This window comes from Chrysoperla carnea, chromosome 1, assembly GCF_905475395.1.
Source record: "Chrysoperla carnea chromosome 1, inChrCarn1.1, whole genome shotgun sequence".
Taxonomy (NCBI): Eukaryota; Metazoa; Arthropoda; class Insecta; order Neuroptera; family Chrysopidae; genus Chrysoperla; species Chrysoperla carnea.
In genome coordinates, this window is record NC_058337.1 from 86,042,626 (window position 1) to 86,059,972 (window position 17,347).

Here is a 17,347-nt window from a genome sequence, read left to right on the forward strand (position 1 = left end):
CCTTTTAGTGTAGGGGTAATAACAATTATAATAATAACAATTTAATTAATATAATACGTAGTTTTTATTTTGTTTCAATTAAAAATAAATTAGGTCTAAAAATACTATAAAATAATAATAACAAAAAATATAAACAATTAAATATTTTAAATATATAAATTATAGATAAATATTTATAAATAAAAAAGTGGTAAATATGTAATTACAAACACAACCGCTTTTTAATTTATTCAGGGAATATTCTGTTGTATGGCAAACTTTGGAATACTTTATTTGTAATGTCATCCACAATCATTGCGATTACTGTTTCCACAGCTGGTTTCACTTCTTCAACAATTTCTTTTGCATGCATATTTAAGAATTCATTTGTTACTTTTGCTAAAAAAAGAATATATATTAATAAAAATCAGTCAATTAGTGCCTAAAAATTTATTTAAAATTAATATTAATCATATTGGGTGAGTTTAGTTTATTAATAGTTCATTTATGAAATGGTCGAGTTTTGTAAGCCCTTTGTTTCTCAAGAATAGTTTCGTTCGACAGAAGATTTTGAGTAATATAAAAATTTAATTCACAATTAATTTGATAGTTGGGTAAATGAACGAAATATAAGTCAGTGGTATCGTACTTCCCAAATGAATAACGAAATTTTTTCATTTACAAGTCGAATGAACTGAAATGCTTTTATTTAGTTTTTTGGTTCTTCATATAGGCAAATGCGTAGAGAATTACATTAAACTTAGCATCTATTTTAACGAAATTTAATGTTTTGAGCTACCACCAGAATTTAATTAATTGTTGCATTTAGTTAATTATTCTCAAGAGATATAAAATACTCGTCAGTAATTTCGTGACACTTCCGCGACTATTTTTTGATTGCCTTCTGTTAATATATTTTCGATATGCTAACTTTGGTATATAAAGGCTGATATTATTTAGCTAACTACTGTTGATCAGGTGGTTTTGTTAAGGCTAAGATTGTCTATCTAAATCAAGTGGAATAAAAATACTATTTAGATAAATGTTTGTTATAGCCAAACTTTCTAGGCATCTTGATTCGTTTTTCACTTGACGTTCGTTTTATTTTTCTAGCGATAAGTCTAACCCCAATGCCTTTACACACTAGAATTCGAAAATTCTCAAAAAATTATTCAATTTTTTAAAACTAACACACTTCAAGTTTGATTAATCAAACCAGCTTAACAACGCTACCAATTTTTGTCCAAGTTTGTTTAACAGATATTTAAAAACTCGAATAAAAATCCGTTTAAACAAAAATTTACTTACTTAACATTTCGTCTCCATCAAATAGATTGTCAAACATTGCTTTAACTCGACCAATTTGTATTTTGACATCAGTTTCCGTATTATGATAATATTCTTTTCCTTTTCGTTTAATAACAGATCCATGCATTTTTATATCAGCATGTGCACTAGCTAAAATTTAAGATATTGAAAAAAATTTTACACTATTAAAATCTCAATATAGAAGGTTATAATAATCACATACAAAAATTAGCAGATAAAACTCCATTTCCTCGAATTGGCAGCAACAATGCACGGCCCATAATTACATAATCACTTCTCAAACGTAAATTTCCAACATCAATTTTTCCTTCGATGATATGATTTTCGATATCGGCGCTAGAGCAAGAAACATTTTTTTAATAAAAATGAAACAATGGCTATTATCTATTTAACTAAAATACTTACTTTACTTCTCGAAACTGATAAGTACTTAAACCATCTATAACAATATTCGACAATCGTGCTTTATAATTAACGGCATCAGTTCCTTGTTCCAATTTTACCATTGGAATATGTAACGGTTCAATTGCTGGAATACCTAATTCTGGTATACCTTTTTTCAAATATGGTCTAATAACAATCGTGGCATTTTTAACACATTCATTAATTCGTGGATCATGTCGTTTACAACTTGGAATGTATTCAGCTAAAAAATATGTTTTTATCATGAATTTTTTCAGTTAAAATATGATTCATCTGATGGTTATTATGTATAGCTTATAGCTTTATTAAAAACTTATTACTTCAGGAAAGAGATTATGATGATTGGAGCCACTATACCGTAAATTAGCAAGGAATCAAAATTTATACAATTTTTTATTTCGTAAGGATACATTTATCAATTTCATGGTATGAATTTTTTAAATAATAGTATAAGCAATACATGTTACATAAACGACATAATTTTGCTCGTTTCTCCTTATGTAATATGTATTGCCAAAATAACTTTGGTATTTTTATTTGCTAAAGTGCGGCAACAGCTTTGTTTTACACATTACTCAGCACATAGGGTTTGTTTATTTGAAGTTGAAGACATACACGCAACCAGAATGCCCACCATCAGAATTTCTTGTAAAAATTTATATGGGTATGCGCTGTGTGTCGGACTTTCTTAATTCTTAACCAATAATAAATACGGTTACAGTATATTTAGCGATATATCACATTTTTATGGGTTAACATTTAGCCCCGATGATTGTTGGTTAAGATGCCATGAAAACATTCGTAAATGCGTCGTAATTCACTTCGGTATGTTTACACGAGGTTCGTGAAATTTTCGATTAAGCCAAAGACGAAGATTTTTTTATAAAAAATGAAAAAATCATTTTGTCAGGCGCACTCCCTGCGTCACATTCTTGTCCTTGTAATACAAAATTTCCTGCACACGTGAAAGAAAACGGTCCACTTGGTATAATTTTTGTAAAGAAAGCTGTCAGACTGAGCATATGCCGCCATGCAGTTAGTCTATAAATTCAAACTTTGAAGTGTGCGTGTTATATATAGAAGTCGTGTGATGGTTTTAGGAACATCCGATTTTATATAACAATAAGTTTTAAATTTCCGTAAATAAGGAAACAAATTTATTTCGATTTCTTTTAAAATAGAGTGAAAGTTAATTTATTAGTCTCATACAAATTAATTATTACCATCAATAACTTTTTTTCATCAATATATAAAAGAATGTGTAGATTTTGTTTCTGTTTTAGGGCTTTATAATAAACTGGTTCTTTTAAACAAGCAAATAAAACTACAGATTAGATTTAAATTTTATTTAACAATATAATTTTACAATAATCAGTGTGCCATACCAAAAACTACGATTTTTTTATGATAAATATAAGGATATTAGACCATGGATCTATATATTAAAGTAAGACATAAAATTTAGAAATTTGTAGTTTTAACCATGGTTCGAGTGTTGAAATTGTACCCAAAATATTGATGTTCAGAAGATCATAATATGTACATAAAAAATTGAGTATCCTGAGATCCAACAAAATAATGCTTTTTGCGAGTATTTTATTTTCTTTTTTCTTTTGAATTTTTTCTTTTGAATGTCGAAATTCTAAAGTTTGATAGGTAAATATCATGAAAATGAATATCTCAACAAAAAAAATGTTGATTTTTTTACATGATTTACGGTCTAAATTTTTTGGTATGCTCTGAATCTGATATTAGTACTTTATGGTTTCCAGTATGTCGAATTCAGAATGAATATTTTCTGGCAAGATTTCAAAAACAAAGCGTCCATTTTCATTGCTTTTGCTCATCAATTACGATGTTTTCATGATATCTGTTATCATTAAAAAATTTTGTTATTAGCATCGATAAACGAAATCACTTTTTTTATTAAATATTTCTTCTTATTTTTTGGCATTGGTTTTAAACACGAATTTTGATCTTAAACATGAAATTAAACCACAGCAGTCTGTGATTTTGTGAATCATAATTCTTAAAGGCTACAACTGCTAGCTTCACCTATCTACAACAGTGATGGAACTCTTGTAAAAAAAAAAACAAATAGTCCGCAAATAGCTTTTCCTATTATATTATAGGGAATTAAAAATTTGGAACTGAAAGTTATGTCCGCGATCATATATCGTTGTCCTAATAACATACCTAAAATTTAAAGGTTTGTATTGGAAGCTTTTAGCGTCGAATGTTGGCAAAATTATTAGTATCATATGATTGCGAATTATATACATTAAAGGGAAATTTTATTTACTTATTCTTCCTGATTCTAAATACTTTCGAATAATTCTATATAACCATAGCGAGTTGTTCTTTACTTGCGGGTTAGATTTACGTAATATTTTTTTATTTTCAATTACAGTGAGTATCAGAATTTTAAGGAGTTATTATAAACATTTACGAATAATTCTAGATGAATTTGGTAAACTCTTTTGTTAATTTGTCTAATTGCTCGCGTAAAACTTTTCATATACTCGAAAACCTTTGCGATAGTTAATACGAGACATAATATAAACATTTTTTTGGAAATATTTCCCAATTCCAGTTGGGAATCACTTTGTATATTAGAAAAAATCGTAGAAAACTTAAAATAATGTACTTACGAATAGTTTTTAATTGTGCTTCAAGTATCCAAAATGATTGTAAAACAATAATTACAATAATTTTATTAAATAAACGTTTATTAGTAGACATTGTTGTAACTTTTAAGTTTTTTTACTTAGAAATAACTATTCTAATCTATATTTGGTCTATAAATCACTCTCACCACATTTGATTAAGAATTCAATTGATTGATTAAAGATTTGTAATCGATTTACATTACTTTTATATATACTTACATTACAAATTGATACATTTCTTCCATTTCATCAGTTTTACAAGAAAAAAAATCAATAAAATGTAAAGATTTCCATTCAATTTGGGCCAATGTTAAGTAGAGTAAAAATGGGGAAAATGACTATGTACCTACTATTGATGACTGAACAAGAGAGCGTGACCTTTCACTTGATTTTTAAGTTCTTAAAAATGTGTTTCATTGGGCTGAAACACAGTTTTGGCTCTAAATATCAAGACGGATAATAAAACAGAAATATAGTGGGGGTGTTGGAAACTGATTTTATTTTTAGTTTCACATGATTTTGTAAACCTCTAGTAATCCACAAGTACCGTGTTCTTGGACATAACAAGCAAGTTTGGCTGTTCATTCAAAGTATGTTATTTTTCTTTAAAAATTACCTTAAAAAGAATCAAAACTTACCTCTTTAAGGTAATTTTTACTCAATACGATATATTTTTCTTATTTTTAAATTGATTTGTATTGATCTCTACTTTACCCTACATTTTTACAATATTTTTCAAACTTGTACGGTACCGAGGAGATGTTTTGTAAATAATTGTAATTCAGGTTAAGGAGAGTTACAATTAAATGCATTTTTTAATATATTTTTTTTAAATCAATGATTTTAAATGAAAAATCACACCACAAATTTATTTCCTGATATATTGTCGCTTATCTTTTAAGATAGTTTCTTGATTGTCATAAACCAAGGTAATGGTCGTGCTTTTTACATAATTTAATTTTTTCCGTTGATATTTCCTACTTAATCTTATCTATGTATGGATTAAGTGAAGTTAAGTTTTATTAACAACCACAGGCCGTTTTGCGACAATAACGCTATTAAAATAATATATTACACGAGTATTTATCGAAGGTTGTAAATTTTTCTTCCTTATTTACCAGATAGTAAATAAAGAAAATTTCTAAAAGTAAACCTTGACAATTATTTCAATGAATAATGCCAGACCATTACTGAAATTAACCTGCGGATCAATAATTTATTGAATTCATTCTATGTGTCTTTTTGAGATCTACTACTTTCCAAAAGAATGAAGAACGAAAAAAACCAAGAGTTTTTAGTTTACTGAAGTTTTCTTCTTTGAATTGCGATAAATCGATTGAAAGTATATATATACTTCGCCATTAAAAAAAAAATTCAACACTGTATTTAGCTTGGCAAATGCTAGATGTGAGTTGCATCAACTTCCGAATCCTTACTCATAGCTTTTAGCAAGATATATGCATAATTGAATGAATGTTTCATCTGTAGGTCCTCTCAAACCTTTCCGGTGCTTATACGAATGAGGAAGACCACGGAGATGGGCATATTTTCTGAAGAAAAAGTTGAAATTCGCACAAAACCACAATATATTACTTAAATTTTAAGATTTAGAGAAAAGAGGTAAATTTTGCACATCTATATTTTAGAATCCCTTAGATATACAAATGTGCAGATTTCAATTAAAAATTTTTTTTTCTGTTTTCAAAAATTAATGGCGTTATTACATTCGAAAAGTTAGTCCTTCCGGATTAAATTATCCGAAAACTAATAAAAGGTAAAAAAATTTCCGATTTTTTTGATTTTTGACAAAGTTACGTTTGTTGCTCGAGCTTGTAAACTTGGATAAATAAATAGACCAAAATCATAAAAAACTCAAAGCGAAAAATCAGAATTTTCAGATTTGATGCAAGGTGTACCACCTTTCCAAAAACAAGGTGACTGTACTATATAATGTTGTAAATTGGATGATTGTTCTTAGATGATAATTGTAGGTGACATTAACATTATATGGTACAGTAGCCTTGTTTTTGGATAGAGGGTTTTTACAGATTATGAACTACAAAAACTCAAGTAACCCTGCATTTAATGATTCCGCTTAGTAAGATTGTTAATTTAAATAACAATGTAATGTAATGTTAATTTGTAGTAGTGATAGGGCGAATCTTCCATTTTTCTTTGATGGTGTCACACGTACTCATATTGTGCATTTATATATATATATGCAATAAAATTAATTTAACGTAAAGAAAGTTGCCTATTAAGTATTAACAATATCATAAAAATTGATGTGTAAGCATTTTAATAGTACAGATGATAAGCACATCGACTCTGCAAATAATGATTCCGCGATGCCATTTTGTAACAATCTTTTATAAACCCAAACAGTAACTTTCAGAGGCGCACCACGATGGCATCCTCTACAGAAAAGTGAAAGGGATAGTTTTTCTACCTACTTAATCAGCTTTTTCCCAAATAGCTAGGAGACTATGAGATAAACGAAAATAACTTTCGAACGAAACTTCTAGCTATTGTAGTTCCAGATATTTGTTTACTAATCGAGTTTCTAGGAAGAAAATTAGACAAGATATGCTACTCTTAAGTATGAGAACCTTTTTTATTAGAGACATTCGGGAAACCACCGACTTTAAACAGTTTTTCTAGAATAACTTGATACTGTTCATCGCATCGAAAATAATGAGATAAAAAAATGATGCTGATACAATTATGAAGAGATAAATTTGTAAATTTATCCTGTTTTTCTTAGTACTTTGTAGGCAGTTTTTTTAACAACAAATTTATTTTCTTGCATATATAAAATAGTGCTATCCAAAATATAATCACGCATTGTGATACCATGTATTTTAACTTTATCAGCAAGAAGGCCAGTGATAAGCAATATTGAAAAATAAAAAGAAACACGGATGCAGTTTCTATTTTGAGTCTAAATCTCGATTTTTGCCATAATTTCCTAGATCAGCCCACCACGGCACGCACGGTGGTCCGATACCAAATTAGCAACTAGTAATATGAGAGTAATTACGATCAGCTAATTCATACTGATGATGACTACTTGGTTGTCGAAATGCGTATTTATAAAATACAAAAAAATGATCCAGGAAATTAGGGCAAAAATCGATTTCGAAATATCCTAGAGTTCTCATTTATTATCTTTGATAATATTTATATTTTGAGTCTGTTTAACCTGAGTATGTGAAAATGTAGGCTAGCTGAAATATGTATTATAAATCAGAAAGCAACTCTATCTGCTACGTTTTAATACCTAAACTGCTGAACCAATTTTGTTGATTTCCGTTTTAGTTATAAAGAGGACCTTAGGAGAAGACATAGGATGGGTACGTTTTGTCGCGAACATAAAATTTGAAGGGGTAGAATAGGGGATGATAGTACTTATGGGAAACCAATTATTGCTCAACTTAATTTATTAACAATATTTTAGGTTATATATCAGAATAGAACGTAAACAACTCGAAAACCACCTCTTTTTATACGGTAATAATCGAAAACTCATTTTTTTTTCTTTATATAGGAAGCGGAGAAGAGAGACTGTATTTACAGAATTGTCGAATGCTTTTGGAATACCTTTACTCGCTCTTTTACCCGATTTTACCCTAAAGTTCGCCCGAATTTTTTAACTCAGCATTGAATTTCTATACACGGTTTCTTTTTTCTGATAAAAAGCTGTCAGGCCTATTTAAGACCATGATTTTCACTGTATGTGTTTTATCAGAGTAATATTGGCAGACACTGCAGACTTTTTTTGAGTAATTCAACAATAAAATTTCGTTAATTAAAAAAAAACCTTGTCTTACACCTTATTCAACACATTTGATTGGGGAAATTGCTCTCAATCGACAAAAAAAAAATTATTTACAAAACACCAGACGGTAACGATTCATGCATTGAATCATACACTAGCTGGTAGAATAGTACCTTCTCTTATAAACAGGCTGTCATTATCAATCTTCTTTTTTGCATCACTTTATCAATTAGATAATTTCATTTACGAAACATGTGTATCTATCAGTGATGTGTCACGCTAGAAAACTTTTTTGTGCTTACTTAGAAAACTATCTCTATACATTTATATGTATCTCTGGGTCACAAAATGTGCACCATTACCATCTCGAGTCCATAATACAAGTCGTGGAGCCTGCTTAGTCGGATGTATATTATTTTGATGTAACAGTGCTTGTTGTACACTGTACTGCAGTCGGTTTATTTATTTATTGACTTACAATATTTTCCTTTTTCAAATTTTTATTTACATTTTTCTAATTTTTTCACATTTATTTAAGAATTGCAAAAAACTTATAAAACAAATAGGTATACCAACAAATATTGATTAAAATTAATTATACATTTATAAATAACTTCTGTCTTAATTTTTTTTTAATTAATTAGGAAACAATTCTTCTGATGGTATTACTTCCAACATTTCACTCAAAATTGACTTGATAATTTGACTTGCTGTTTCATCAATAATTGGTGCTACACTTTGTAAAACTTCGGCAGAATTTTCATTGAAGAAATTCATTGCAATATCGGCTGTCATAATTTTAAAACAAAATTTTGATTTAATATATTTAAATTAATTACTAAAAATTTTTAAAAACTAAAAATTTTTTGTTATGTTTATAGAAAAAGAATTACAAAATAGACGTGTATGAATTTTGTTTCTAAGCAGTAATATTATATTATTATCACAAGCTACTAAAAATATTATTAATTATTTTTGAGAAAAACAGCCGGGGAGACGATGGCAACGACTTTTCCCCCTGTTTTAGAAGGTAATATCGTGATATTTTTCTCATTTATTAAAATCTGGTCCAATTTCTTTTAACCAATTTTCATTTCATAGCTATTACCTAAATGTCAATTTATTGAACCAAATAGAACTACTTTGGGTTATTTTACGTCAAGAAGAACTCTTTGTGATTTTTTCGTAAAGCTCACCGTTTTCAAAATTCAAAAGCCATTTTAGATGTTGAAAATCAAAACTAAGAATTAAATTTTTAAGCTTACCAATATCCTAAAATAATCTATGATCATCCTTTAACAAAATTTTGTAAAGTAGGTAATTAGAGTTTTCTTTACTCTAAAAAAAACCTTGTGTTTTAAGTTTTAATTACTAGATAATTTTCCTGTAACAGTACATGAGACAGAAATACTTCATTTTTATATGTTATCGTGTCACAATGTGTCTTATGGCCTAAGAGTATCGCTCGTGAACTGATATTATGGCCTAGCTTATATGTTATCAAAATAGGAAATACTAAAAATGTCTTTTCTTCAAAGGTTATTTTAGAATTTTTGCAAGCTTATAAATGAAGTCTTTAGAATGCTACTCTCATTTGAAAAAGACCTTTTTGAAGTCTTTTGAAATTGAATTGTTAATACCTCGAAAACGGTGGGATCAACCAAAAAATCATAAATTAATAATTGGGCGTAAAATTCACCAAAAAACATAGGTAAATAGATCTAGTTCAAAATATTGAAATTGGACAGTTATCAAAAAGAAAATTGATTTAACTCTTGTTCTTTATTAAGGAACGTCTTTTGAACGAAAGCATGCAAAGAAATGGAAACATGATAATTTTTCCAACGGATAATCTGTTTGTGCTCCTCTATTTGTGCACTATAATTCATTGACTATACCGATTGTAAGCTATCTCGTTAGCCATTTAAAATATATGAAGTAAGATGAATTTTTATGGACGTTCTTATAAGTATAAAAGAAAGAGGGATTGTGTGCTCTGTGTTACGGTGTGTTATGCTTATGTGTTCCTGTGTGTGATTGGTATCGCGTGGACGTGGGTACAACTTCAAGTTATCAGTCTGACTGGCGATAAGAGCGTCCTTAAAAACTATTCTTATTTCATATATGTAATATAAATGGCTAACGATATGGTTTACAAACAGAAAATACATCTTTTACTGAAATAAAGAATACAATATATAATACTATTTCCTTTACCTGCTTGTTGATTTTTTGCATTTGATTCAACCAAATTCAATTTTCCACCACCAACTTTAATTTTACTTGTAATTTGAGTCAATTTTAAACGTTTGACTCCTTTATCATCAATTTCATTTGATTTAAGATCTACAACGGCATCGATTCCATCTAGAATGTAAAAATTAACGAATTATTTATTTGTATCAGATATACATACACATTATTTAAATACGTACTAAAATTTCCGGTCATTTTTCCTTTAATATTCAATGGAATTTGTAATAGTTTTCCATTAAGATCGTATCCACCACTTAATTTCAATTCTGGAATCTTTATTTTAACTTTTCCGTCCAATGTTTTAGGATTTAAGCTGTAATAAATTTAATTAAATGAAAATATATATACTCATTTTTTTGTTATATCTTTCACTTACTTAACCTCTTCAACAATGAATTTACTTCCGCCCGCAGCAACAATATCAGTGAATTTTCCAGTAATTTTAATACCTTCCAATGCTTTGTCAATATTTACAACGTTTAATTTAAATGGATCTATAGGTGGTAATTTGATTGATGGAATTCCTTTTTCTATTTCTGGACGTAATTTATTTAATAAAACTGTTGAACATTGATTTAAGTTTGGATCTGAACGTTTACATCCTGTGATTGAATCCGCTATATATTGATGAAAATTTTATTAAAATTGCTTAATAAAAATTCTATTATTTAGGTGAACCGAATGTTAATACTTGTGAGGTTGTGAAGAACCTTTGGTCTAGTGCACTTACGTAAATCATAGAGAGGTGACCTAAAAATTTTGACTCTAGATTTTTTGATTAAATCATTCAATAGAGAGTTATTTGGAGACCTTTAATCTGAGATCGTACTGAGCCTTGATTTGCCAGCCCTTGCTTGGCTAAATAGGAACCAACGCTAACGTATATATCCTCGGTTTGCTAATTTTTGCCTAGGCCTCGGCCTTGGCTAGTTAAACAGGGCCTGATATACTTGTCTCACAAAAACGCAAGGGTAAGCAAACTGAGGCGTTTAACTTGCCGTTGTGGCAAATGAATAATAAAATGTCAGATTAATTTTTGTTTTTCTTTCCCCCAGGTTTGTTACGAAAATTCTAAACTAGGCCCAATGCTACAACAATCTCCACCCAAGCTTGAACTAGTATGTGTCCGGGTGTTTTCTCTATGGTACGATCTTCTGTAAAAGGATGTGAGCTATTTTTTAATGGTGTCTGTAGTAAGTAAAATGATCTGCAAACAGTTAACCCGAAATTTAAGGTACCAGTTTTTTAGGAATTATTGATAACATGATAATGGCCATAAATACATCTGTATCATTGCCTGTAATTGTGGGAGATACAGGCAATTAGAGCGTATAAATTTCCGCTTTCACTACGTGTAATTAATTTAGCCTTCACCACTATTGAAACCAACGACTTCTACAGAATCTTACATCGCCATCGCTGCACTTAAACTTACGCTCACTTTAGAGTACACATGAGATAAACCTAGGAGGACACATATTCACTGTTATTTCAAAGCATGTATATCTGAGAAACAAGATTTTCAGATACATGGTGATTTAAGGTAGCTAAAGCATATGTACATCTTGGAATGCCAATAATTATTTGGGATCAAATAATAATGAAATCGGTAAACTTAAGGGAAGTGCCCATTTAGTTTAGACGCCATTATTGAGTAATGCCTGTTTATAAGCAAAAACCTCTCACCTTGGTAGCCCCTAGCTATAAAATTTGTTTTGCTTTTGCATTAATTTGAAAATTATTAAAATACTTACGTAACACTCGTCCATTACAGATTGTGATTGTTGAAATAAGTACACTTAGTAATATAAATTTCATTGTTACCGATGATCCGTATAATTGAATGTCAGTACAATGATTGAACAATAAACATAAAATTATGACTGATATATATATTATTGAATCCTTAATTAAGGAACAAAAAAATAAATATATGACAGAGTCAACTAATTTATTCCATTTTCCATAATTTATTTGTTTGTATAATACTAATAAAATCATAGAATGTATTCGGTATTTCATTCGAATTAGCATTTTTAATTTTTTAATCGGAAAAATTGTGTTTATAATTATTTTTATTTGTTTCTTTTGTGTTTATATTCAATAAATAACAAATGGAAATTAAAGAGAATTGGAAAAAATACACTCGATCCAGGACTCGAATACGGCCTTCTTTGATTCATGTCAAGCGCCCTACTTATTAGGCCATTCGAGTTCTAGACACAGAGTGAAATTTTTTCAACTCATGGAATTTTTATTTATACTTTGTTTACTCACTTATTTATTATTATTACTTTTTGTTTTTGTTACTTTTAATTATGTATACGATATTTATTTACATCATGGTCTCTCGATTACAATTTATGATTTTTAATATGATACATACAGCGTAAACAAAAATTGCACTCTGTGTCTAGAACTTGAATGGCCTAATTGGTAGGGCGCTTGACATGAATCCAAGAAGTCCAATTATAATCGAAAGATCATGATGTAAATAAATATCGTATACATTAATAAAAGTAAACAAAAACAAAAAGTAAAAACAAATGTAAAATTGAAATTATAAATATTTAATAATTTTTGAGGTCCATATAGGAGGCTGAATATTTATGGAAATAGGGTAACACGGTTGTCGGGGTGTCCAATATTATCATTTCACACGATAGGGGGTTGTTCGAATACATTAAATCTGAATTTGCGTATTCGGAAATTAACCCTTTCGCCGCCATCTTGGATAATGACTTTTTTTTGCATTTTCATTCCAATTTGATGATTTTGATGTCGTTGGACTTGTTAATGTCAAAGTACACGGTACGATAGATAGAAAAAAAGTTATTCGTGTTCAAAGTCAAAATTTTTCAAAAAGTCGAATGAGCTTCTGATTTGACGAGAAATTCCAAGATTTCAGACTCTTCCAGAAGAAATATTCAGAGTTAAATTAATGTTAATACGACGAACCGAAAATGAAGGAGAAAAGTTTCAATAAAGTAATAGAATCACAATAAAAATATTTATAATCGGAGATAACAATTGCAACGTTATTCTTAAAACATGCACCATACTAAGTTGAACACCGAGCGTGGATGAAAATATTCAAAGGTCGACTTTGGGCTAGGATTGGACGGCGACAAATAAACCAATTTAAGATAGATAGATAAATCAAATTACGCGTAATTAAGCCCTTTTTAAAAAACGTTCTATTGATCAACCGCTGTGGTGCACTTTTAAAAAATTATTTGCAAAAACCGTTACAAAAATTAATAATTATTTTATTATTATTATTATTTAAAAATAAACTTTAATTTATCTTAAAAACAAGTGAACGAAATAGCAAATTAAAAAAATGAGAATGATCGCAGATGCAATATCTGATTTGTGGATTTTTATTTGTTTTTACCTTAAAGCTGTAAGTTAGAGCATTGAGTAAGCATATATAAGTAAAAGATTAAAGATCTTAAAAGACACCATACTTATTTAACTACAATTGTTGGATAAAGCAAATTTATGAAAGTAACTGCTCAGATTCCAATTTTTAATATACGAATTCAATAAATAAGGTCCTAAGAGTTTATTTGTAAAGTTTGTAATCCGACCCTGTGTCAAACATTGTCACAAAGTACTCAATAATGAAACAGCCTTGGCAATTTCTAAATTGATGCATAACAACGAATAAAACCACACATTAAGTACAATCAACTTTGATCCAGAGTTTATGGAAGAAATCGAAAAATTTAAATTCATTCATGGACGAAAATATAAGGAAATTACTTTTGAAAATTTATTAAGAGTCTAAAAATAAAACAAGAATAGAAAATAAACAATGCAAAGCTAGCAAGGTAAACTGCTTTAACGTGAATCAGTGAATTATCATTTTCTATTTTAATTACTAGAAAAAAATATGTTAAACTTGTTATTATTATTTCATACTTTTAATATGGAGGGTGATTTTACCTCTATATATATGTATTGATTTAGAGGTAATGTTCCATTCTATCGTGAGTTAAAATAGACTATTTTTGTTTCAAAATTCAAGATCCTTTGATTGAAAAAAATTATATTTTTGGCTATTGATCTGTAATTAAAGTACGTCAGCTCTTAATGAAGCGAAATTTACATGATTCTTTTTGTTTGCTATTTGATGAACTGATAAAGATACGTTTGATAACGTGGAAAAATGAGTCGGACTCAAAAATCGTACAATTCGAATACAGTAAATTTTCAGACTTTTATTAATATTTATAGAGATTTGTGTAAAAAAACATTAAAACTTTGGAAAAACTATTTAAAAGGAATCAAAAGAATATTATAATAATCTTGAAAAGATACAAAATAATAAAATTTACAGGTTTGACAGAAAAAATAATCGAAACAAAGTGTAAAAAATGGATAAAAGTACAATAAAATTGGTTAAGATGAAATAAAATAGAAAATAAATGACAGACTACACATTTAAAAACACTCATTAATAAATAATTAAAACAGTTTTAAAAATAGTAAAAATAAAAAAAAGTGTCATGTCACAGTTTATATTATAAATTAGAACAAAGCACGCGGCACACACATATCACAGATAACACTTCACAGTTGGGGGAGGCATGGCGCAGATGTTCGGGACATCCAATACTTGTGTGCAGGGTCACAGAGACTAATCGTGGTTTGGAGATATTCCCAAAGACTTCGCAACCCTATAGTTCTGAGCTAGCCATGACCCAAGCGAACCAACGACAAAAGCATCCAATAAGACCCTATAGCCTTTCGAGGATAACTTTCAAGTTGGTTATATTTGTCGAGCTTTTGCTGTCGAGCCACCTCTAGGGCATCTGGGGATTAAAAAGGGATCAAAAGAGTATTATTACACATAGTGTAACAACAGGAGTGACGGAGTTGGTTCCGCCCTAGACCGAATATCTAGAGGACCCGGGTTCGAGTCCCGGCTTCTGTGTAGTTTGTTTTTTTCTATTTGTTCAAATGAAAATAATTCATTTACGTTAATCTATTAAAGTATAATGCATGATGGACTTTAATTTATGTAACAAATGAAAACTTTGATTTGATAATAAAAATGAGTATTGGCCTATTGTATTCATACTTTTTTATTTTATTTTAAAAAAATCATACGTTTTGCCTAATACAAAACATAGATAAATAAAAAAAACACATGAACTGTGAAGTCCAATCGGAAATGGATTTTACCCGAAAAATTTCTCGAGAAAGGACAAACTAGAACTTGTAACTTGCCTTGTAAAAAGTAACATGTTTTAAATATACATGTGTATATTTATACATAGAGGTTGGTTGTTTTCGTATCAGATTTTTTCTATTATTGTTGCTATATTGCTATATTTTACAAGGTATTTAAAAAGTAAAAAATTCGCGAAATATGGAATTTTTATATCAATAATATATTATTGTCTTTTTTATAAAAAGCCTTGTTAAAATCGACAGCCTCCAGATTGAGCTTTTGAACTTGAAAATTTCGTCAAGATATTAATAACAGCCAATTATTGAAAAATTAAACATTGTAAAATTTGAAAATGTTAGGATACCAAGTCTAAGCTATTTACCAAGGGTGTTTTTAATGTTACAAAAATCAAAGTCTTTTCGCAGTTCTTCGCAATTTACTCAAAAACTGTACATTTAAGATAAAAAATGGGCCAGTTCACAGTTTTCGAGCGTAAAAGTTTGGGTCAATATGTGCATTTTGATTTTCTCTAGTTAGTAGATGTAAATGTTTATTCTACAGGGAAAAATCTAAAACTTGTTATTGCTGTTTTGCAGATTTGTGCAAATCATATGATATTTCATATAATTTGATTGGAGAGATTTAATTAAAATTGACATTGGCGAAAAATGAAGCTTAAAATCAATAAGAATTCGCGCTATTTCCAACGCACTTTGAGTTTTAAATGTTAGTGTAAAGCTAGTTTCTTCAGTTAAAATAAACAATTCTAGTTAATGTATAATTAATTAAAACAGGTTCGGTTCAAATAAATACCACGTGCAGATATTTTTTGTATCTGATCTTGCACCAAAAGAATTGCAATTAATTTCAATATTAATGAATGATTCTAATCAAATTCATATTAGAAACGTTTCAACAATTTTAATTAATTGTTAGATTTTTTTCATGAATATAGAGAATGGACTGAGAGTTTCATAGGTTAGGTAGGTTAGGTTAGAGCGGATGTTCTCGAAGGGGACACACTTAGACCATAGGGTCGTTTTGTGATACCGAAACGAGGGTTGGTCTATCACGACTACTACTCAATGAACTATTTGAAGAAGAACAACGGGAGTGCTTTGACGGCGGTGGATTCCTAGTCGAAGAGATCGTCAAAGAAATGCTGACTCAAATGAGCTTCCGCTCTCCATGGAAAGAAACGGGCAGCGACAGAGAAGATGAGGCATCGCACAGTGGAATAATTATTCCAAATTTCCGGACAAAATATAATGAAAGGATTTTATGCTCAAAATTGATTTAAAAGACTATTTAGATGCAAAAGTACCTTTTCTTTGGCAATAATAGAAATTTTTAGTCATATACGCCTTCAAACCCAATTATTTCTTTTTCTTCTTCAATTTTTTTAAATTTTTTTGTTCTGAGACACTTTTTTCCTTATCTATGCTTGATTTTGTTTCCACGTAAGGTGATTTTGGAATTATGAGATACAAAGTTTCACTGGAAAACTGCTTGCTCCTTTTGTTTGACTTTTGCCTTCTTAAGCTATCTTAATCTCTATCCTTATCTTAGTTTTAAAAGAAAAGGCGCAGGTTCGCGCTAAATCTTTTTTCATAAACATTTTAAATACTAAAATTTTACCTTGCTAGAAAAAATTTTGCCGGATAAAACCTTATACACAAATAAAAAGCTTTGGGTATGATAAATTTAATGAAGAAAATTACCTTTTTTAAC

At 29.2% G+C, this 17,347-nt stretch overlaps 2 protein-coding genes across 2 annotated transcripts; both read right to left on the reverse strand.

Moving 5' to 3' along the window:
- Positions 1–226: 226 nt before the first annotated feature.
- LOC123291738 lies at positions 227–4,473 on the reverse strand. The gene is made up of 5 exons (XM_044872138.1): positions 4,383–4,473; positions 1,714–1,954; positions 1,511–1,644; positions 1,288–1,437; positions 227–378 (listed from the first exon to the last, which is right to left on the reverse strand). Exons 1-5 carry the CDS (start codon positions 4,471–4,473, stop codon positions 227–229), a joined length of 768 nt encoding a protein of 255 aa, XP_044728073.1.
- Positions 4,474–8,797: 4,324 nt separating this feature from the next.
- On the reverse strand, positions 8,798–12,310 carry LOC123305792. Its single transcript, XM_044887621.1, has 5 exons — positions 12,189–12,310; positions 10,811–11,051; positions 10,614–10,747; positions 10,396–10,545; positions 8,798–8,966 (listed from the first exon to the last, which is right to left on the reverse strand). Exons 1-5 carry the CDS (start codon positions 12,250–12,252, stop codon positions 8,815–8,817), a joined length of 741 nt encoding a protein of 246 aa, XP_044743556.1. The 5' UTR covers positions 12,253–12,310; the 3' UTR covers positions 8,798–8,814.
- Positions 12,311–17,347: the final 5,037 nt, after the last annotated feature.